This window comes from Octopus bimaculoides, chromosome 3 (assembly GCF_001194135.2).
Source record: "Octopus bimaculoides isolate UCB-OBI-ISO-001 chromosome 3, ASM119413v2, whole genome shotgun sequence".
Taxonomy (NCBI): Eukaryota; Metazoa; Mollusca; class Cephalopoda; order Octopoda; family Octopodidae; genus Octopus; species Octopus bimaculoides.
Window position 1 is genome coordinate 31,700,221 of NC_068983.1, and position 17,480 is coordinate 31,717,700.

At 35.7% G+C, this 17,480-nt stretch overlaps 1 protein-coding gene across 4 annotated transcripts in view; it reads right to left on the reverse strand.

The window, feature by feature from the left end:
* LOC106883250 (BMP-2-inducible protein kinase) overlaps positions 1-17,480 on the reverse strand; it is a 139,609-nt gene that overhangs the window by 73,431 nt on the left and 48,698 nt on the right. For all 4 annotated transcript variants that reach the window (XM_052966126.1, XM_052966123.1, XM_052966125.1 and 1 more), the window contains exons 3-9: positions 15,727-15,832; positions 14,420-14,559; positions 13,634-13,755; positions 11,703-11,784; positions 8,402-8,534; positions 3,157-3,260; positions 1,753-1,835 (exon numbers count right to left, since the gene is read on the reverse strand). In XM_052966126.1, the coding sequence (XP_052822086.1) occupies positions 1,753-1,835; positions 3,157-3,260; positions 8,402-8,534; positions 11,703-11,784; positions 13,634-13,755; positions 14,420-14,559; positions 15,727-15,832 (770 nt within the window). The remainder of the gene's footprint in view (positions 1-1,752; positions 1,836-3,156; positions 3,261-8,401; positions 8,535-11,702; positions 11,785-13,633; positions 13,756-14,419; positions 14,560-15,726; positions 15,833-17,480) is intronic.

A 17,480-nucleotide genomic window follows, 5' to 3' on the forward strand; every position in this document is an offset into this window, starting at 1 on the left:
TAATCCTGACCCATTTGAAGCAAGTTAGATAATCCTGACCCATTTGAAGCAAGTTAGATAATCCTGACCCATTTGAAGCCTGTAGTCAATAATGCTACTGTTCACCAATTCTGACAAATTCTTTTTTTTTTAATCCTTGTCAAATGTAATGCTTATTTTTTCGCATTGTTTTCACTTAATCATGCATTATCTTATAGCTTCGAAATTTTGATGATATTATTGTATATTTTTAGAATGACACTGTAGGGTAGATGTGAGAAGCCAGATCTGGCTGGTTTGATCATAAACAGGTAGACTATTTGGGTCAGATATGGCCGGTTTAAATGTTAAAAGGTTAAATAATTCCATGGTTCTTTGTTTTTGCTTTTCACTTTCAAGTTTGCCATATCTATCTGCATTGTACTATATTTAAAGAAATCTAAAGAAAGATTTACTTTCAACCTTGATCATTAAAAAGAAAATATAAAAAAAATTATTTGCTGAATCTATAGTTTTTACATTTTCTTTATTGAAAGAGTCCCTATCTTAGTCCTTATGATCTTGTCAGGTCCTCCAAAACAGGTGATATTGATACAGTTCATGTCACTTCCAAGATGTGTAAGTCAATGTCTGCAGAATAATGTGGAGAGAGGGGGAATTATAGATATTTAATGGTCTGGGGAAGAAGAATTAAAATAAATAGTGAAGGGGTTGGAGAGATGATCCATAGTAAAAGTGCAACAAATGAGCCAGTATGTTAGATGGGGAGAGTATTAACTACATCAGAAGAGATGTGCCCACAGTAATAGCAATAGAATAAATCAAAGGATAAAGGTTGTGAGAAAGTTATACTTGGATTCCTTAAAAATGACCTGAATGCATAACCAAAAAATAAGTACTTTCAGTATCAAAATATGAAAAAGATTTCACAATCAAATCTCTAGCTTGATCTAACATCAAAGACGGAGAATCAGAAGAAATGACACTACGAAAACTCATGGGTAAAAATTTGGAGAAAAGAATAAAAGAGGGATTTCGAAATTGATAGTGGTTTAATTACTAAACATGGAAGTGAGTATTGTAAGAAAGCAGTATTAGTTACACTAGAGCATCAACACATGGAGAAATGGGATCAATAATCTTCTAGATGAGGGTGTCATTTCCTTTAAGAAATAAAGATCCCTAGTTCAAATGCAATACACTATTATGTACTCATTCAGAAATAATCAGAGATTAAACCATGAGTCAACTTTCACCTGTTTCCAAATAAGGTAATATTTTCCACCCAGTCCAGACATATTTTCATAAAAGACTGCAAAGAACAACACTTGCATGATGGTGATATTTGTTTCCTCTCACACACTTACACAAGGAGATACACACAATGGGGTTCTTTTTAGTTTTTGCCTATCAAATTCACTAACAACACTTGGTTGGTCTGGGGTTACAGTTAAAGAAACTGAACTCAAAACCACATCACAAAGCTATGCCAGCAACTAAGCCATGTTGTGTATGTATATATCATCACCATCATCATTCAATATCTGCTTTCCATACTGGCATGGGTAAGACAGTTTGGCTAGAACTGGCAAGCTGGAGAGTTGCACCAGGTTCCAGTTGTCTGTTTTGGTTTCTATAGGTGGATGCCCTTCCTAACACCAATCACTTCACAGTGTGCTGGGTGCTTTTTATGTGGCACTAGTACAGGTGTGCTTTACATGGTACTGGCACAGGTGTTTACATACATAGTAGCATAATAAATGAATGACTTACTTGTATAAGGTTGTTTTGACTTGTTTAAATTCCTGTTCTGTCATTGGACATGGTAATTTGGTTACATCAGGAATTGGTAAACTCTACAAAGGAAAGGGAATAAGTAATCAAAATAAAATGCTTTTCTACAATCAGAAAACTACATAAAGTTAGAGTTGTGCAACACTTGAATTCATCTTCCCTTTATAGTGCATAGTCTTGGTATAGAATGAACTTTGCAAGGCGAACTCTAAGTTCTCAATAAACAGGTAAAGCTAAATGAAAGCCCAATGTAAGATTTGTCATCTTTGTATAATTTACATTTAACCTTGTTGAGTGAAAAACAATTTTTAGCTTTAAATAAATGATAGTTAGTTCTCAAAAGAGTAAGTCTGCAAGCTAAGTAGAATGTTTTATACTCTCATACCACATGATCCAAATAATGATTTCTAACATTAGAATAAGGCCAAGAATTTTAAGGGATAGGATAAATCAATTAAGTTTACTTCAATGCTTGAGTGGTAATAATTTATCAACCCAAACAGGGACATAACTAAAAAGATAAGGAATTTACTCCTGCACTATTTCTGCAGACAATGATGCAGTATAGAGACTGAAAGAGAAAACAGCAAAAGTCCAAACATTATTCAGCAGATGTAAGGAGAGGAATCAAAAAGTATACAAGTAATATTGTTGCTATAATTGTCTAAGCTCCAGATCAGCCAGATTGAGCAGGCCCATGATCAAATGTACTGCAACCATAGTTATTCCATTATTTTGTATAGCACAGGCATTATACTATCCAATGACTCATTCTTTAGGCTCCCTTGTCTGCTCATATAATAGGTTGCTGCTTTTGTTGAGATATGGTCATCTTAATTAAGCAGACCTAATGATATGTGAATGACTAAAGAGGTAGATAAAGAGTGGAGGTACAAACATCAACATTATATCCCTTCTACCTCTTCTTGTCAGTACTTTCCCCCTATTAACTTACTGTAACCATTACAGAGCTGTAAAATGGTTAACAATAGAAAATACCTACAACTGAGGGAGGCTAAACAAGACATGGCTGGGGTAAAGCAAAAAAGTGAAAACTAGAATTAGAGTAATAAACACTTGGAGAAATTTAGTTAAGTCCATGAAATGATTGAAAATACTGAGGAACATTGTGTACACAAGAAAGGAAAACAGAAAAAACATAACAAATGAAAGAAATAATCTGCTAAAAATAACATTCAAATCTCACTCAAATTACATTCATTCTATCTTAAATAAAGTAGACATTGTACAATGTAATCCTTGACTATAAAGATGGGATGGTCACAACTGGAATACATTTGATTATTAGATTGCTTGATCAGAGTTGACAAATGGTTAAACAACAAGAAGCAAACAATAGTAGTAGTGTTACCATCAACTTACATTCATATTAGGTACCGGGCATTGTTTTCCTCTGAACAAAAAAGCAACATAAGAAACTTGATAAATGTCAGGTCTCTTCTCTGGGTCAACTTCTAGTATAAAGGCTGCAGGAGAAAATTAAGCATACGTATGATAAATTATTAACAAGACATAAATAAATTAATGGTTATTTAACATGGAAATATTGTACTGATACATTTTTGTACAGGGACTTGCAGATAAATTGAAACCAATTTTAAGCAGTTGACTTTGTGGATTTAACATTTCATTTTTTGACAAAACCTTGCTTGCTTGAAAATCTAATCTTCCTCTTATTTTTCACATAAATAGCGAATGATTCAACAACAGAAAGTTATGGAACAACAGAATTGTTCCATCATTGTTGCTTTGGTGTACACAGAGCACACTGCCCACAAAATTGTTAAGCTGACAGAACTTCCAAAAGGAACAGTTTATTTGTGTGTATAAACAATTTAAGGAAAAGAGAAAGATTGATAGAAAAGAACACATGACTCGAAGTGATTCCAAAAGCAATCCAAAAGCAATCCAAATTTTCTTGCTTCTCGCTAGCCGCAAATGCTTGAGTGAAGTCAACCCATCCACATCCATGACAACTCTTGCAAAAAAATGCAATGTGTCCCTTTCCACAGTGTCCAGAACTGCAAACAGGAACCTTGGCATGACTAGCTATGTTCAGCGATGTTGTCACCTCCTAATAGCCAAGGCCAAAGCAATCAGAGCCAAGAGATGCCTAAAGCTTCTGTCATTCATCAATCATCAAGGTGCCAAAAAAACTCATGTTTGTGGACAAGAAGTTCACAGTGGACACTGAGGTGAATCGCAAAAATTCTCAAGTGATTGTCATGGGTCAAAAGCAACACAGGCCTTCCTTGGTGAGAAGGTGTCATTTTTTGTGAGGTTCAGTAATAGCCCAGATCTCAACTTTTTCAATTACTTCTTATGGGGCATATTTCAAGTAAGGACCAATGCTTTCAACAGTTTGAAGACCTGCATTGTGTGTGTGACACACAAAATAAAAAAGGCGGAAGTTGAGGTTGTTGCAAAAAAAATTTTGTCCTCATGTGGAGGCAGTAATTTTCCAAAAGGGCAGCCATATTGAGTAATAAATGTTTTTGTTGTAATAAATGTTACATTCAAACTATATCTGTCTACTACTAAGTTCAGTCTTTTATAAAAATCAGCGAGGGCTGCTTACTTCTCACTTCCAAGCTTCCATTATAATATATTAACAGGTAGTAGCTTATTGATAATACTTCATAACTGCATACAAAATGGGTACCATAATATTCACCAGATGCAAAAACAAAACCTGTGGAGAGTAATCTCTCACACCACTGTCTATTGAGTGGCACTACTCTAATTGAGTAATGACCATTTGATTTAAATGCCTCAAACAGTTTATGGTAGGAGGCTCAAGACATTACTAGTTTTTATGAATATTTTACTGCAATATATTTCCATTGGACTAAACAAAATTTTGAACTGGAGATATATGTTTGAAAATATTTGCCTGTGTCTAATTAATGTAACAGTGTATTTAAGAAAAGGTAAAGGAGGAAAAAGTTAAAATGAAGTATGACATATTAAGGTGAAAGTAAAAACTATTAAGGTTAAAGAAACCTCACTTAGATAGCAAAGGAATTACAATTGATTTTATAGTAGAGGTGTTAAAGGCAAACAATTATATGAGTGCATAAGTGTTCTTGGTAAATAGATGTGTGTTAACCCACAAAGTTATATGGTTATGTATTTTTGCAGCAGATATATCTTATTTTCTTTTTATATATTTTCTAAACAGACATTATCTTCAAACATATATTGAGTTATGTCCCTTATAATCTGACCCAGTCCTGCTTGACTGGAAGTAACTATCACCATTTCAAATCATTTCCATAAACAGTACTGTAAACTATTTTCTTCAGGATTTTTCCCCGTCTAGTGAGCCTGTTGTATAATATAAAGTTGCATGTACAAATTATAACCTGTAAAGCACTATATCTTAATAAATATTTAGCTCTATTATATGTATACTGAGTACTGTGGTATCAACAATCTATATATATAGTAGATTTACTCATTATCTAACTACCTTGTTTATTAACCAGACAACAACTAGACCACAGAACCACAGTTGAGTGCAGAGTGCAAACACTGCAGTGGAAAGATCAACAACTTAACAAAAAGCACAGGTGACCTTTTTTCTGCAGCAAGTTATTACATTCAGAAATGCAAGTTAGGGAATTTAAAACACGAGGTGAACTTAATTATACATCACATAACATATGACATAATTCATTTTCTGTATTAGATAAATTTGCAATGAAAATTTGTTTTTTGTTAAGAACAAAAGTTAATGAAAACACATGATCAGGAACTGAACAATTGTAATTTTGAATTTTCTATCTACAGCATAGCTGAGTCACTTGTTCTCTCATTCATACATATGCACCTGATAAACTCTGTCATAGACAGAATATGCTGGGATTATTTTGACAAGATTAACAAGTAGTCTGACTAATACATGGCTGAGTGGTTATTAATAGGAAGAGCATTCAGTCATAAAATTATTCGTTCCAATTGATATAAATAACAATCCCTCTCATAAGTAGTATGGGAAAAAAGCATAACTAACTAGACATTAAGAATCACAAACCATCAAATAAACAGCTAAACTAATTCACTTCCTGCACACAAAATAATAATTATATAACTGACTTATTAATGGTTAATTATCTAAAGTACACGAGTTCTGATCCAAGTATTCCTTCTTTCATTCATAACATTACTGATATGAATCTGCTGAAACTCAAATAGCTTGAGTTCAAATTCATATCACATCTTCCTCTGCTTATTTTACATTACATTTAATGAATACTAGCATCATTGTTTATAGGTTTTCAATGAATGCATCACTGTTTTACAACAATTACAATTGGAGGAGTAGGATAACAAGACAGTGTCTGTACAACTCAGTTATAACCAATACCCGAAGTTATTTTTTTCAAAATCTTCACTTTATGTGTTTTCTCAACATTGTGTACATCTTTTACATTGATGAAAGTTACACACACACACCACCATCATCATCATCATCATGATGTTATATCTGTATTCCATACTAGCAAGGTTGCATGGATTGTCAGTCTGGAGCGCTACAGCTTGCTTATATATCCCATTTTTAACATAACTTCTACTGTTGAATACCCTTCCTAACACCAACCACTTTACAACTGTACTGGGTGCATTTTATCACAGAGCCAACACTACAGAGACTGTCAGTCCTCAGACATACTAGAGTCCTCTCAACTCTACATTGTCACCACTCTTCACTAACTACTTGAGAGTGTACACTGAGTGCATTTTATCATAGCACCAGTACTAGAGTGGTTTCTTTGTGCCCTGTAAGACTAAAGAGTCTTCACTACTCAGTATGTTTATTCATTTAAGGTAGCATAACCAAGCAGGCGAATTAGAGAGTAACATAAAATCAGGTGAGTGGATGAAAGAAGTGAGAATATTGCAGGAGAAATAATGATTAGAGTAAGAGGATGCTAGAGGAGGAAGAAATGGAAGAGAGTGACAGTAGCTATAGATTGCAGATTGCAACTATGTAATGTCAAAACAAGGAAACACAAATACCCTGCCCCACATTATGTTGATTCATTCAGATTATCTCTATTTCTTTGTCTTTGATCTGTAATTGATTGCATAGTAGAGAGCTTCAATAAACAAGTTCTTTAAAATGGAGGTGTTCAAGTCCTTGATACCTAGTTACAAAAATTTGCAATTGAATTTGTCTTGAATGGACTAGAGATAATTTTGTCCATTTACTGTTTACTAATCGTTCTTATATCTACGTTGAGCTCATAAGAAATGACAGGTTTACTAATACCAACAATTGTTGATCCTTAAACAGTCACCTGAGTGTGAGTAGTTTCATTAGTACCACCTGACTGGCTCCTGTGCAGGTGGTACGTAAAAAACACCTTCTGAGTGTGGCCGCTGCCAGTACCGCCTGACTGGCCTCCATGCCGGTGGCACATAAAAGCACCCACTACACTCTCGGAGTGGTTGGCGTTAGGAAGGGCATCCAGCTGTAGAAACTCTGCCAAATCAGATTGGAGCCTGGTGTAGCCATCTGGTTCACCAGTCCTCAGTCAAATCGTCCAACCCATGCTAGCATGGAAAGCGGATGTTAAACGATGATGATGATGATGATGACACACACTCAACAAGCTGCTGTACAATTTCTGCCAACCATATTCTATTTAGAAGTCTCAGGTCAACCAGAGGTTGTGACTGGAGACACTTTACCAAGGTGACTGAATCCACAAAATTTTTACAAAGCAAACTTTTCAACAATTTTAGCAGAAATCCTAATTCTCCACTAACCTAGATGTTAGAAATAGCAATTAGACCTTGTGGAAATGTTTCCCAAGATAGAATGATGTCCTATCAAGGGGGTACTTTTTGTCATATGCTTAAATGATATGCCCAATATTAAAGTTAAGCACTAGCTATCAATAACTCCTCAGAGTTTTAGGAAAACTTTTTCCCTTCAGATTCACATTTCTTCTATGCTTTCATGAATGGGAAGATTTTAAGTAAACAATTTACTGCTGAATACACATTCCACAATTAACCCACTCAGAAAATTGAAAGTGTTAACCTGCAGGTCTGAATGAATCAACATGATGAATCTTGCATAGGATATAGGATTTAATACAATGGCTTTAGTAAAACTGCAAATTATGACTACGTTATCAGCTTAGTGTAGCAGCTTAACATCACACTCATTGTACCATATATGTTTATTTTTATATACAACATTGGCTGTTGCAGGAGTCTCACCTTCCTACTTGTCGATCCATTGTCTGCTTCCCATATTACATTAAGTCTGTTGTCTAATTTTTAGTATGATGTCCAACAAGTCTCTTATTGTAGGTGAATAAGTATCCATGTGCAATAGAAAACGTATGTGGTCCATTTGTAGTTTGATATGTAACAAATATCACACAAGTGTGTGATAGAACAGTAAATGATTTACCAAAGACTTGATAACAGTGATATATAAAAAAGAGAATTATGTTTACTACATACTAATAATAGTATGTAGTACAGATGACTTCTTCTGAGTGCTGTATGCTTAGAAGTCATCTACTGTCAACAACATAAATATATAATCAAGACAAAACTTACAACTTAAACAAATGGCATCACTTACCTATTAAAGAATGTAGTTCTTTGGAATACCTTGAGTTATCTGGAATTGTGAAATTACCACTTTGTATTGCTAAAGCACTTTCTCCAAATGGCAATGAGAAAAAACAGAGCCGGTATAATAAACAACCCAAAGCCTGGAAAATTATATAATAAAAAGGCAAACTTATTTCATGTTTTTATTTGTAACATCTAAGGTTTAACAATTTACTTAAGTAAAGCAACACCACATAGAGGTTTGGCATATTTAAAGAATAAGAATTGTGACATTGCCTTGTTCCTTAAGTATAAATTAATATAAAATGCTCTATTTCTTTTTTTTTTACATTTCATTTTCTATGCTGACTTCAGGTAGAATGGTTATCCATACTACATAATGCAGTAAATAAGGTTTATATGTGAGAGTTATACTGAATGTAAAGTAAAAGTAGTCATCAGTGGCATAGGTCGTTCTAATTGCACAAGTTTGTAGAATAACACTCCTTCTTGTTCTTCACTGTAGGCAAATAATGGGTTCCAAACAAAAACAACATACCACCACAAAGTTCCTGACAAACAAGGTGTGCAGGTTTTCTGATATCCACAGAAGGTTACACACCATTTACAAAGATGCCATCAATGACAAGGGCAATGTGCCTAGATTGATGAAGCTTAAAGACGAGGAAAACCAGAATTGAAGACAAATTGTGTAGTGAGAAACTATTGACTGCAAGCAATGACATGAATCACCAGTAAATTGATTCATACAGACAAATGAGTACCAATATATGAGCTTGCTGCACAACTGGACTGTGGTCACAACACATTACAGAAAACACTGGAAGACATTGGGTATCGGAAAGTGTGTACAAAGTAGGATAACTCAGCAACTTCGAAGATTTGAAAGGGAGAATGCTGGAGTTTGCTGTGATGTGCTGGGAGCATTTGAAGTCAATGAAAACACTTTTTTTTTTTATCTCTAGTGACAGGAGATAAAACACGGGTATATTTTTATGATCCGGAAAAAAAGACTTGATCCATGGACTGGCATCATACTTCTTCTCCATGGCCTAAAGTTCAAAAGCTAATGATTGGCACAGAAAGTCATGAGGACCGTTTTGGGAGGGGACAAGGGCATAGTTATCTTAATTTTCTGGAATGTAGCTGTACTGTGAACTGTAAATAGTACATTGGGACACTCAAAAAGCTTAGAGAATCCATTAGAGGAGAAGATGGAACCATGACAATGTGTGGCCACACACATCTTTGGCACCAAATCAGCCAATCCACAAACTGGGCCAGTCAGCAGTCCACCATTCACTGCACAGTTGGGATCCAGTGCCCACTGACTTCTACTAGTTTGGTTTAATGAAGGACAGTCTTCAGGAACAATGATTTAATGACAGAGAAGAGGTGAAAGTGGTTGTAAAAAAAATGGGTACAACAGCACACAACTTAATTTTTTCAAAGATTTGAGAATTGGGGGGGCATGGTGCAAATGCATTGCTTGTGATGGTGAATTATTCAACCAACATGTAATTTGAACAGCTTATGTCAGTTAATAAAAGTTATACCAACTTTTGCATTAGCTTCAGAGAAAGAGAGATGTAAAGGAAATAGAAAACAAGCATGAGAGTATACAGAGAGAGAAATGAAGTGAGAGAAAAAGGAGCAGAAATGAATGTAAGGGACAGCATAGCATGAAGAATTATTAATAACACAAAACTTCCAAGTTTTGTTTTCTCAGAAGACATTCCTGTCCGGATATGATAGGCATTGGTAGTATTTCAGTTACAACCTTTTGCTCCTCAATTAAATACTGTCAAACTGAGAAACCAATAAATGAAATTATATGAAGTTGCACAGCCTTCTCAAGAATCAAATCTCCCTCAAAAACTAACTTTAATAGAAGAACTAAAAATCTCAAGGCATAATGTCCCACTATAAAGACAGAGAATGATCACTGATAGAATACTAAACTTATGGGAAAAGGTCAGCATAAAACGATATGCTAGATATCTAAAGACTATGTTGGGTGGGAGTATTAGATATTTGACCCAATATATCCATTATAAAGGATGTCTAAACAACAGCAAGACATTCCACTAAAAGTCCTAAAAAACTATATTAGCTAGGCTGAAACTCACTTTATTATATGTATATACAGGAACCAATTGCTAATTTCTCAAAACAAGTTTCTAACTAATGATGTAGAAGCTGAAAACCAGAACATTCTCATGTCCAAACTTGATAATACTGGTTTAAACAGCAAAACTGCTGGTCATTCTTCAAAATTTAAATAAATATGGTCAGATAAGACCAACAAGACACTACAAAAGCCAGCATATTAGCTTGTAATTAAACCAAATATATTTCATTAATTTGCTTGAGCTGTATTCTTAGTGTACTAGAAATTTCAAAGTTGAAGTGCAGCCAAATATCTAATGAAGTAGGAATTGTCAAATCACATGTTAAAATTCAATCTGACCAATACTTTATGACTGAATTTGGTAGATGGAAACTATCAAAAAGCCTTTAGTGAGTACATGTGTTCGTGTGTATGTGCACATGCACACACACACACACACACATGTACATCTGTTGCCAGATGACGTGGTGAGAAAGGATCTCCGGATGCTGGACGTCAGTGAGGAAATGAAAAGGGACTGGGAGATGACGTGATTTGTTGTATTTGAAAAGATGCGCCAAGGTAAGTAAAATCAGTCTTCCATACATACAGGCTTGTGGTGCCAGTGCTACATAAAAAGCACCCATGCCAGTGCTACATGCTTGCACACTCTGTTAAGTGGTTGGGATTAGAAAGGACCAATGATGATGATGATGATGATAACATACATTGCTGAGACGTCCTCTCAGTCAATGCTGCAGAGGCTACATATTTGAAACTTCAAACCAAGAGTTGATGATGTGCAGTAGGAAAATGATAGCAGGAGGAGTTTAAACTAGGTCAGAGCCTTTTTATCATTATCAATATTATTTATTATCATAAATCAAATTACTGAAATCTTAGAAGTTTCTCCAGCCACAACCCTATACCCAGGACTTAGTTGCAAACTAGTTCTTTGTAGGGCACAAATCAAGTCATTTGGATAAACAAGCTGAAATCCTTCACTGGACCTTTGCAAATTTATTACCTCAATATTTGCAACTTAAGATAATACCCATCAGTTCACAATAGTGTTATCATTAGAAAAGACATCCAGCTGTAAAACCCAAATGTCTCAATAAGAGTTTTACACCTCTAAAAAAACTTCCTATATACACAACCAAAGAAACAGCATGAAATGTGAAAATAATAAACTCACCCAGATATCAGATTTGGTTGTTATTGTTTTACCACAGTATAGATCCACCATCTCAGGAGCTCTGTATGGAAGTGTTGTATACCTGAGAAAAAGAAAAGCTATTATGATGGTTTTACCACAACACTTGAGGTAAGAAACAGTGAATAAACTTGTCTTGTTGAAGTTGTCAAGACAAAGACATACTTCCAACCACATCAACATAAAAAGGAGTGTGTTGAGGGAAGCAGTAACTAGAACAGACCAGAGAATGCTAGACACTCATAACAGATAGCCCAGGATTAGGTCATGTGAAAAGATGCAATATTTATTGCGAGCTTATCCAGCATATAATAGCATGATAGAATGAACACAAAATTGATGATGGCAATGGAAGTGATGATAATGATTAAAGATGGTAAATATCCCAACTAAAATAATGGCAATGTTGATAGAGATGACAATGATAGTAACAGAGATGCCAACAATTATGAGTGGTGATGATAACACAACCAAAATAACAAGGACAAAAACAATGATGACATATGACAATGATATACTTGTGTGCGTGTGTGTGCATCCACATGTATGCCTAAGTGTAATAACTTGTGCTACTACATCATTACATGCATGTGTGCACACGCACACATGCATATATATGACTTACACACCCTCAGTCACTTTAGTGACGATAGTACTTGTGCCATTTGGTGTGTGCGTGTGTACATATATATATATATATATATCATCATCATCATCATCATCGTTTAATACCCGCTTTCCATGCTAGCATGGGTTGGACGATTTGACTGAGGACGGGCAAGCCAGAAGGCTGCACCAGGCTCGAATCTGATCTGGCGGAGTTTCTACAGCTGGATGCCCTTCCAAACGGCAACCACTCCGAGAGTGTAGTGGGTGCTTTTACGTGCCACCAGCACAAGGGCCAGTCACACAGTACTGGCAACGGCCACGCTTAAAAGGTGTTCCTTTACGTGCCACCTGCATGGGAGCCAGTCCAGCGGCACTGGCAACGACCTCGCTCGAATGATTTCCTAACGTGCCACCAGCACAAGTGCTAGAAGGCAACGTTGGTAACGATTACGCTCTAATGGGGCTATTTACAGGCCACTAGCACGGAAGCCAGACAGCTGCTCTGGCAATGAACACGCTCGACAGTGCTGTTAGTGCTCCACTGGCACGGTGACCAGTCATCGAGTATGGTTCAATTTCGATTTCACTTGCCTTGCCAGGTCTTCTCACGTACTGCATATTTCCAAAGGTCCCGGTCACTGGTCATTGCCTTGGCGAGGCCTAAGGTTCGAAGGTCGTGCTTCACCACCTCATCCCAGGTCTTCCTGGGTCTACCTCTTCCACAGGTTCCCTCAACTGCTAGGGTGTGGCACTTTTTCACACAGCTATCCTCATCCATTCTCACCACATTACCATACCAGTGCAATTGTCTCTCTTGCATACCACAACTGATGCATCTTATGTCTAACTTTTCCCTCGAGGCACTTACATTGTCGAGTATGCACACTTACATTACACATCCATCAAAGCATACTGGTTTCGTTTCTTGCAAGCTTACGCATGTCCTCAGCAGTCACGGCCCATGTTTCACTGCCATGTAGCATGGCTGTTCGTACACATGCGTCATACAGTCTGCCTTTTTCTCTGAGTGAGAGGCCCTTTGTCACCAGCAGAGGTAAGAGCTTTGTAAACTTTGCCCAGGCTATTCTTATTCTAGCAGCTACACTTTCAGTGCACCCTCCCCCGTGACAAACTGGGTCACCTAGGTAGGGAAGCTATCAACTACTTCTAGTTTTTCACCCTAGAGTGTGGTAAAGGTTGTTTTCTGCACACATATATATATATATATATACACACACACACATATATATATATGATGGGGTCTTCATTTTATGATTTAAAAAAAGAAAAACAAGATAACTTACCTACGAATTTCCTCTTCAACTTGTGCAACACCATGCTGTACAGGATTGAGAAACTTAGCTGTGGCACTACCAAAATCACAAAGTACATAATTTCCACTATCTTCACGCAGAATATTTTCCACCTATAAAGAAAATGCAATGAACAATGGTTATTCAATGTATTCACAGTTGAAATTGGATCTAACCAGGCATTCTCAAATTTGTAAATACAACTCCAATTTGCTAACGTGTTAAAAACACAAACAGGAAGCACCCACAAACTCAAAACATCATGAACAAGGTTACCTACATTCTAGATGTGTGACCTCTACATCAGAAAATAAATTAGAAACAAATACATTATTTCTAATTAATTAGAAAAACCACATAAAACATGTAAATTTGAAACACAAAAAATTCTGTAATGTCTGATTAAAGATGAATAATTTTTCTTCCTGATTGTAATTAATATTAAGTTTCAACGAAGTCAGACAGAAAATCATTTGTTGGTTTGGTTCATCAACATGGCTCTCATTTCACATAAACTTTCTACCATAAAACAAAGGGGATTTCGTTTTCAGTATAACGTCTTTGACTAATAGGTCAGCAACTGAATAACATACAGCTAACTCCTACATTCTGCACACTTCTTGCTACAGTTAACTTAGAGACTCAATTTGGCAGCTGAATACAAAGGAGGACAAAATTACAGTGGCAGTATCAGCAGTTCATAGTAAATAATAAATACAAATTAATTCTACTTTATTACATTACTAATAGAAAAATGTTTAAGAAAAACAAAGCTACCTTTAAATCTCTGTGGATAATTGGTGTTTGACAATGGTGCAATCTGGAAACCGCTTCACAAACATCACAGAAAATGCTGAAAACTTCTTTTTCACTGAAACCTGTATTAATTCTTTCAGACATCATTTGCATTACATGGCCTTTCAATGAAAATTGTAAAAGAATACAAAAATATAATAAAATTAAAATGCAATTTGAATGATAACATTACAATTTAAAAGATTTTAACTTAAAATCCAGTGAATAGAAAATATTTCCAGCATAAATTTGTAACCAATGTAAGAAATCAATATTATTACTATTAATGCAGAAACATCCATTAGAAACAAGTATTAGACCATCAACTTCAAATCCTGCTAAAGTTGATAAAACAAAGTACAAAGCATTGTACGTATAGCGTAGCCCTCTTGCCTTCTCAGTTGGAAATATGTATTATAGAGTAAGAACATTTTGCTGGTTTAAGTGGTAGCAATTTTGTAAAACTTACAAATGTTTCATTATCTTGCACTGCTGAGGTCAACTCTTCCTGTGGACTACACCTTGAAGAAGTAAGAGCTGTCAAAATGACTTTGCTAGAGTTACACTACATGAAGACCAAAGCTTACAATCATTGAAAGAAGAGTAAGAAGTGGGGTTGAAAAGAAACCACTAATTTAGATTCAGGTAAATAATGTACATTTTTTTTTTTAAGATCCAAGAGGTCAGTCAATGTTCAAGTCTTATTTCTTTAGCACTAATCAGATGAGAGAAAGAGGCTGAGTCAATCAATAGATTTAATTTAGAAAATCATCCAAAAAAGTTTCCATATTGTCACTTGACTTGCTAGAAGCAGTAGCAAAATTCTCATACATCTACTCAGTCAGGGCTGATCTTGAACTAAACAACAGCTAAGTCAGAACAGCCTGATACCTACTCCTTTTGGTAACTAACAGATGTAAAGAAAACTGAGATAGAAAATAAAACAGAAGACAAATTTTAAATGATATGAAAAGTCAATTGCAAATAATTAAAAGATAATAGATATCATAGGACAAGCAGCATATTTTATTTTTCATTCTTTTGAAAATTCTGTATTTAATCCAATGATTAGCTAAAAAAAATTTATAGAACAAAGGACAGATGATATAAGAAAGCTGTGTTAGCCTTGTATTATTATTATTGCAGAACAGTAACAAAGTTGCGAAAATGACAAATTGAATGTTCACCATTCCATAAAAAAGGTAATTATTTCTAATTCCCATGCTGTGTAATAAATCAATATACTCTATGAATTTCATCATTTCAATTAGCATAATATGACAACATACCTTTGCAATACTGCAATAGTATCAGCACCTCATATACTTTATTAGGAGTGACAGTTATACTGGAGTCAACATACTTAATAATATTTTTGTGTCCACTGAGAGTTTTCTACAAATAGAAAACATAAAAAGATTAAAATTAAATCATTTTTTTAAAGTGAAGTTTAACAGATTTTAGAATAACTCCGATTAGATTATAAGTATGTTGTTAGGTTATAAGTCAATAGGTTATTATGATCCAAAATGTAAGATTATAGCAACATATATTAGTTTAAGCTAACTAGTATAGTTAGGCTATGTAGTCAGCATGTTCTTAGATTAGATTCCATATATTGTTATACAATTGCCCAAATGCTAGATTATAGCCCTTCACAATATTTACCAAGTGTGGCATATGCATTTATCCATTTCAGCAGCCTCATTGCTTTTGTTGTGAGGACCATCGGAGATGAAAAACTACCTTACCTGGGAAACATGTAAGGGTTGGTAACAAGGAGAATATCAAATTATAGAAAATTGTGCTTCAACATATTTCAACTAATCATGTATGTATCTCTGTCTAGGTAACTGCTTCTGCCCTCATTCCTGTTAACTCTTGCTCTCTTTCTCTTCTATTCTCTCTCTCTGGCTGGGTAACCATGAACCTCCTCTACAGCAAGACATCTATTTCTGCCTCTCTGTCACATTCTAATCTATCATTTGACACAAGATCACCTCCTCCAATGCCCCCTTCCATCTCAAAGACTCTTTGTCTTAGAAAGTCACTTGGTGTCCACACCAATGCAGGTACCACTTAAAAAGCACCCAGTCCACACTGTAAAGTGGTTGTCATTTGGAAGGGCATACAGTTGTAAAAACCATGCCAAAACTGACCTCACCTGTGCAAGTGCCATGTAAAAAACACTCAGCCCACTCTATGAGTTGGTTGGTGTCAGGAAGGGCATCCAGCCGTAAAAACCATGCCAAAAAACACTCAGAAGCATGGCGCAGGCTCCCACCCGGCCAGCTCCTGTCAAACCGTTCAGCCCATGCCAGCATGGAAGGAGGACATTAAATGAGGATGATGATGTATGCATGCAAAAACATGCAAAAATGATTATGATAATGATATATGTAACATATTAATTACATTTTTTCTACTATTATCAATAACTGGATGCCTTTCATAATGCCAACTGTCATATTGGATTCATTTCAGTTTAGCTTTGTCTTTCCAAACTTAAAGCCATCTCCATTATTGCAGGTTTTCCAACCCACTCACCTCATCTAACCCTTAATATATTACTCTGTTACTCTTTTATTCTTTTACTTGTTTCAGTCATTTGACTGCAGCCATGCTGGAGCACCACCTTTAGTCGAGCAAATCGACCCCAGGACTTATTCTTTGTAAGCCTAGTATTTATTCTATTGGTCTCTTTTGCCGAACCGTTAAGTTACGGGGACGTAAACACACCAACATTGGTTGTCAACATTGCTTGAAAACCAATGTTGGAGGGACAAACACAAACACACACATACATATAGACGGGCTTCTTTCAGTTTCTGTCTACCAAATCCACTCACAAGGCTTTGGTCGGCCCGAGGCTATAGTAGAAGACATTTGCCCGAGGTGCCACGCAGTGGGACTGAACCCGGAACCATGTGGTTGGTAAGGAAGCTACTTTACCACACAACCACGAACATTTGAAAATTCCCAATGTCATATACCTAATTTACTTTCTGCATTTTTAATATAGACATTTACAACCACCCTCAAG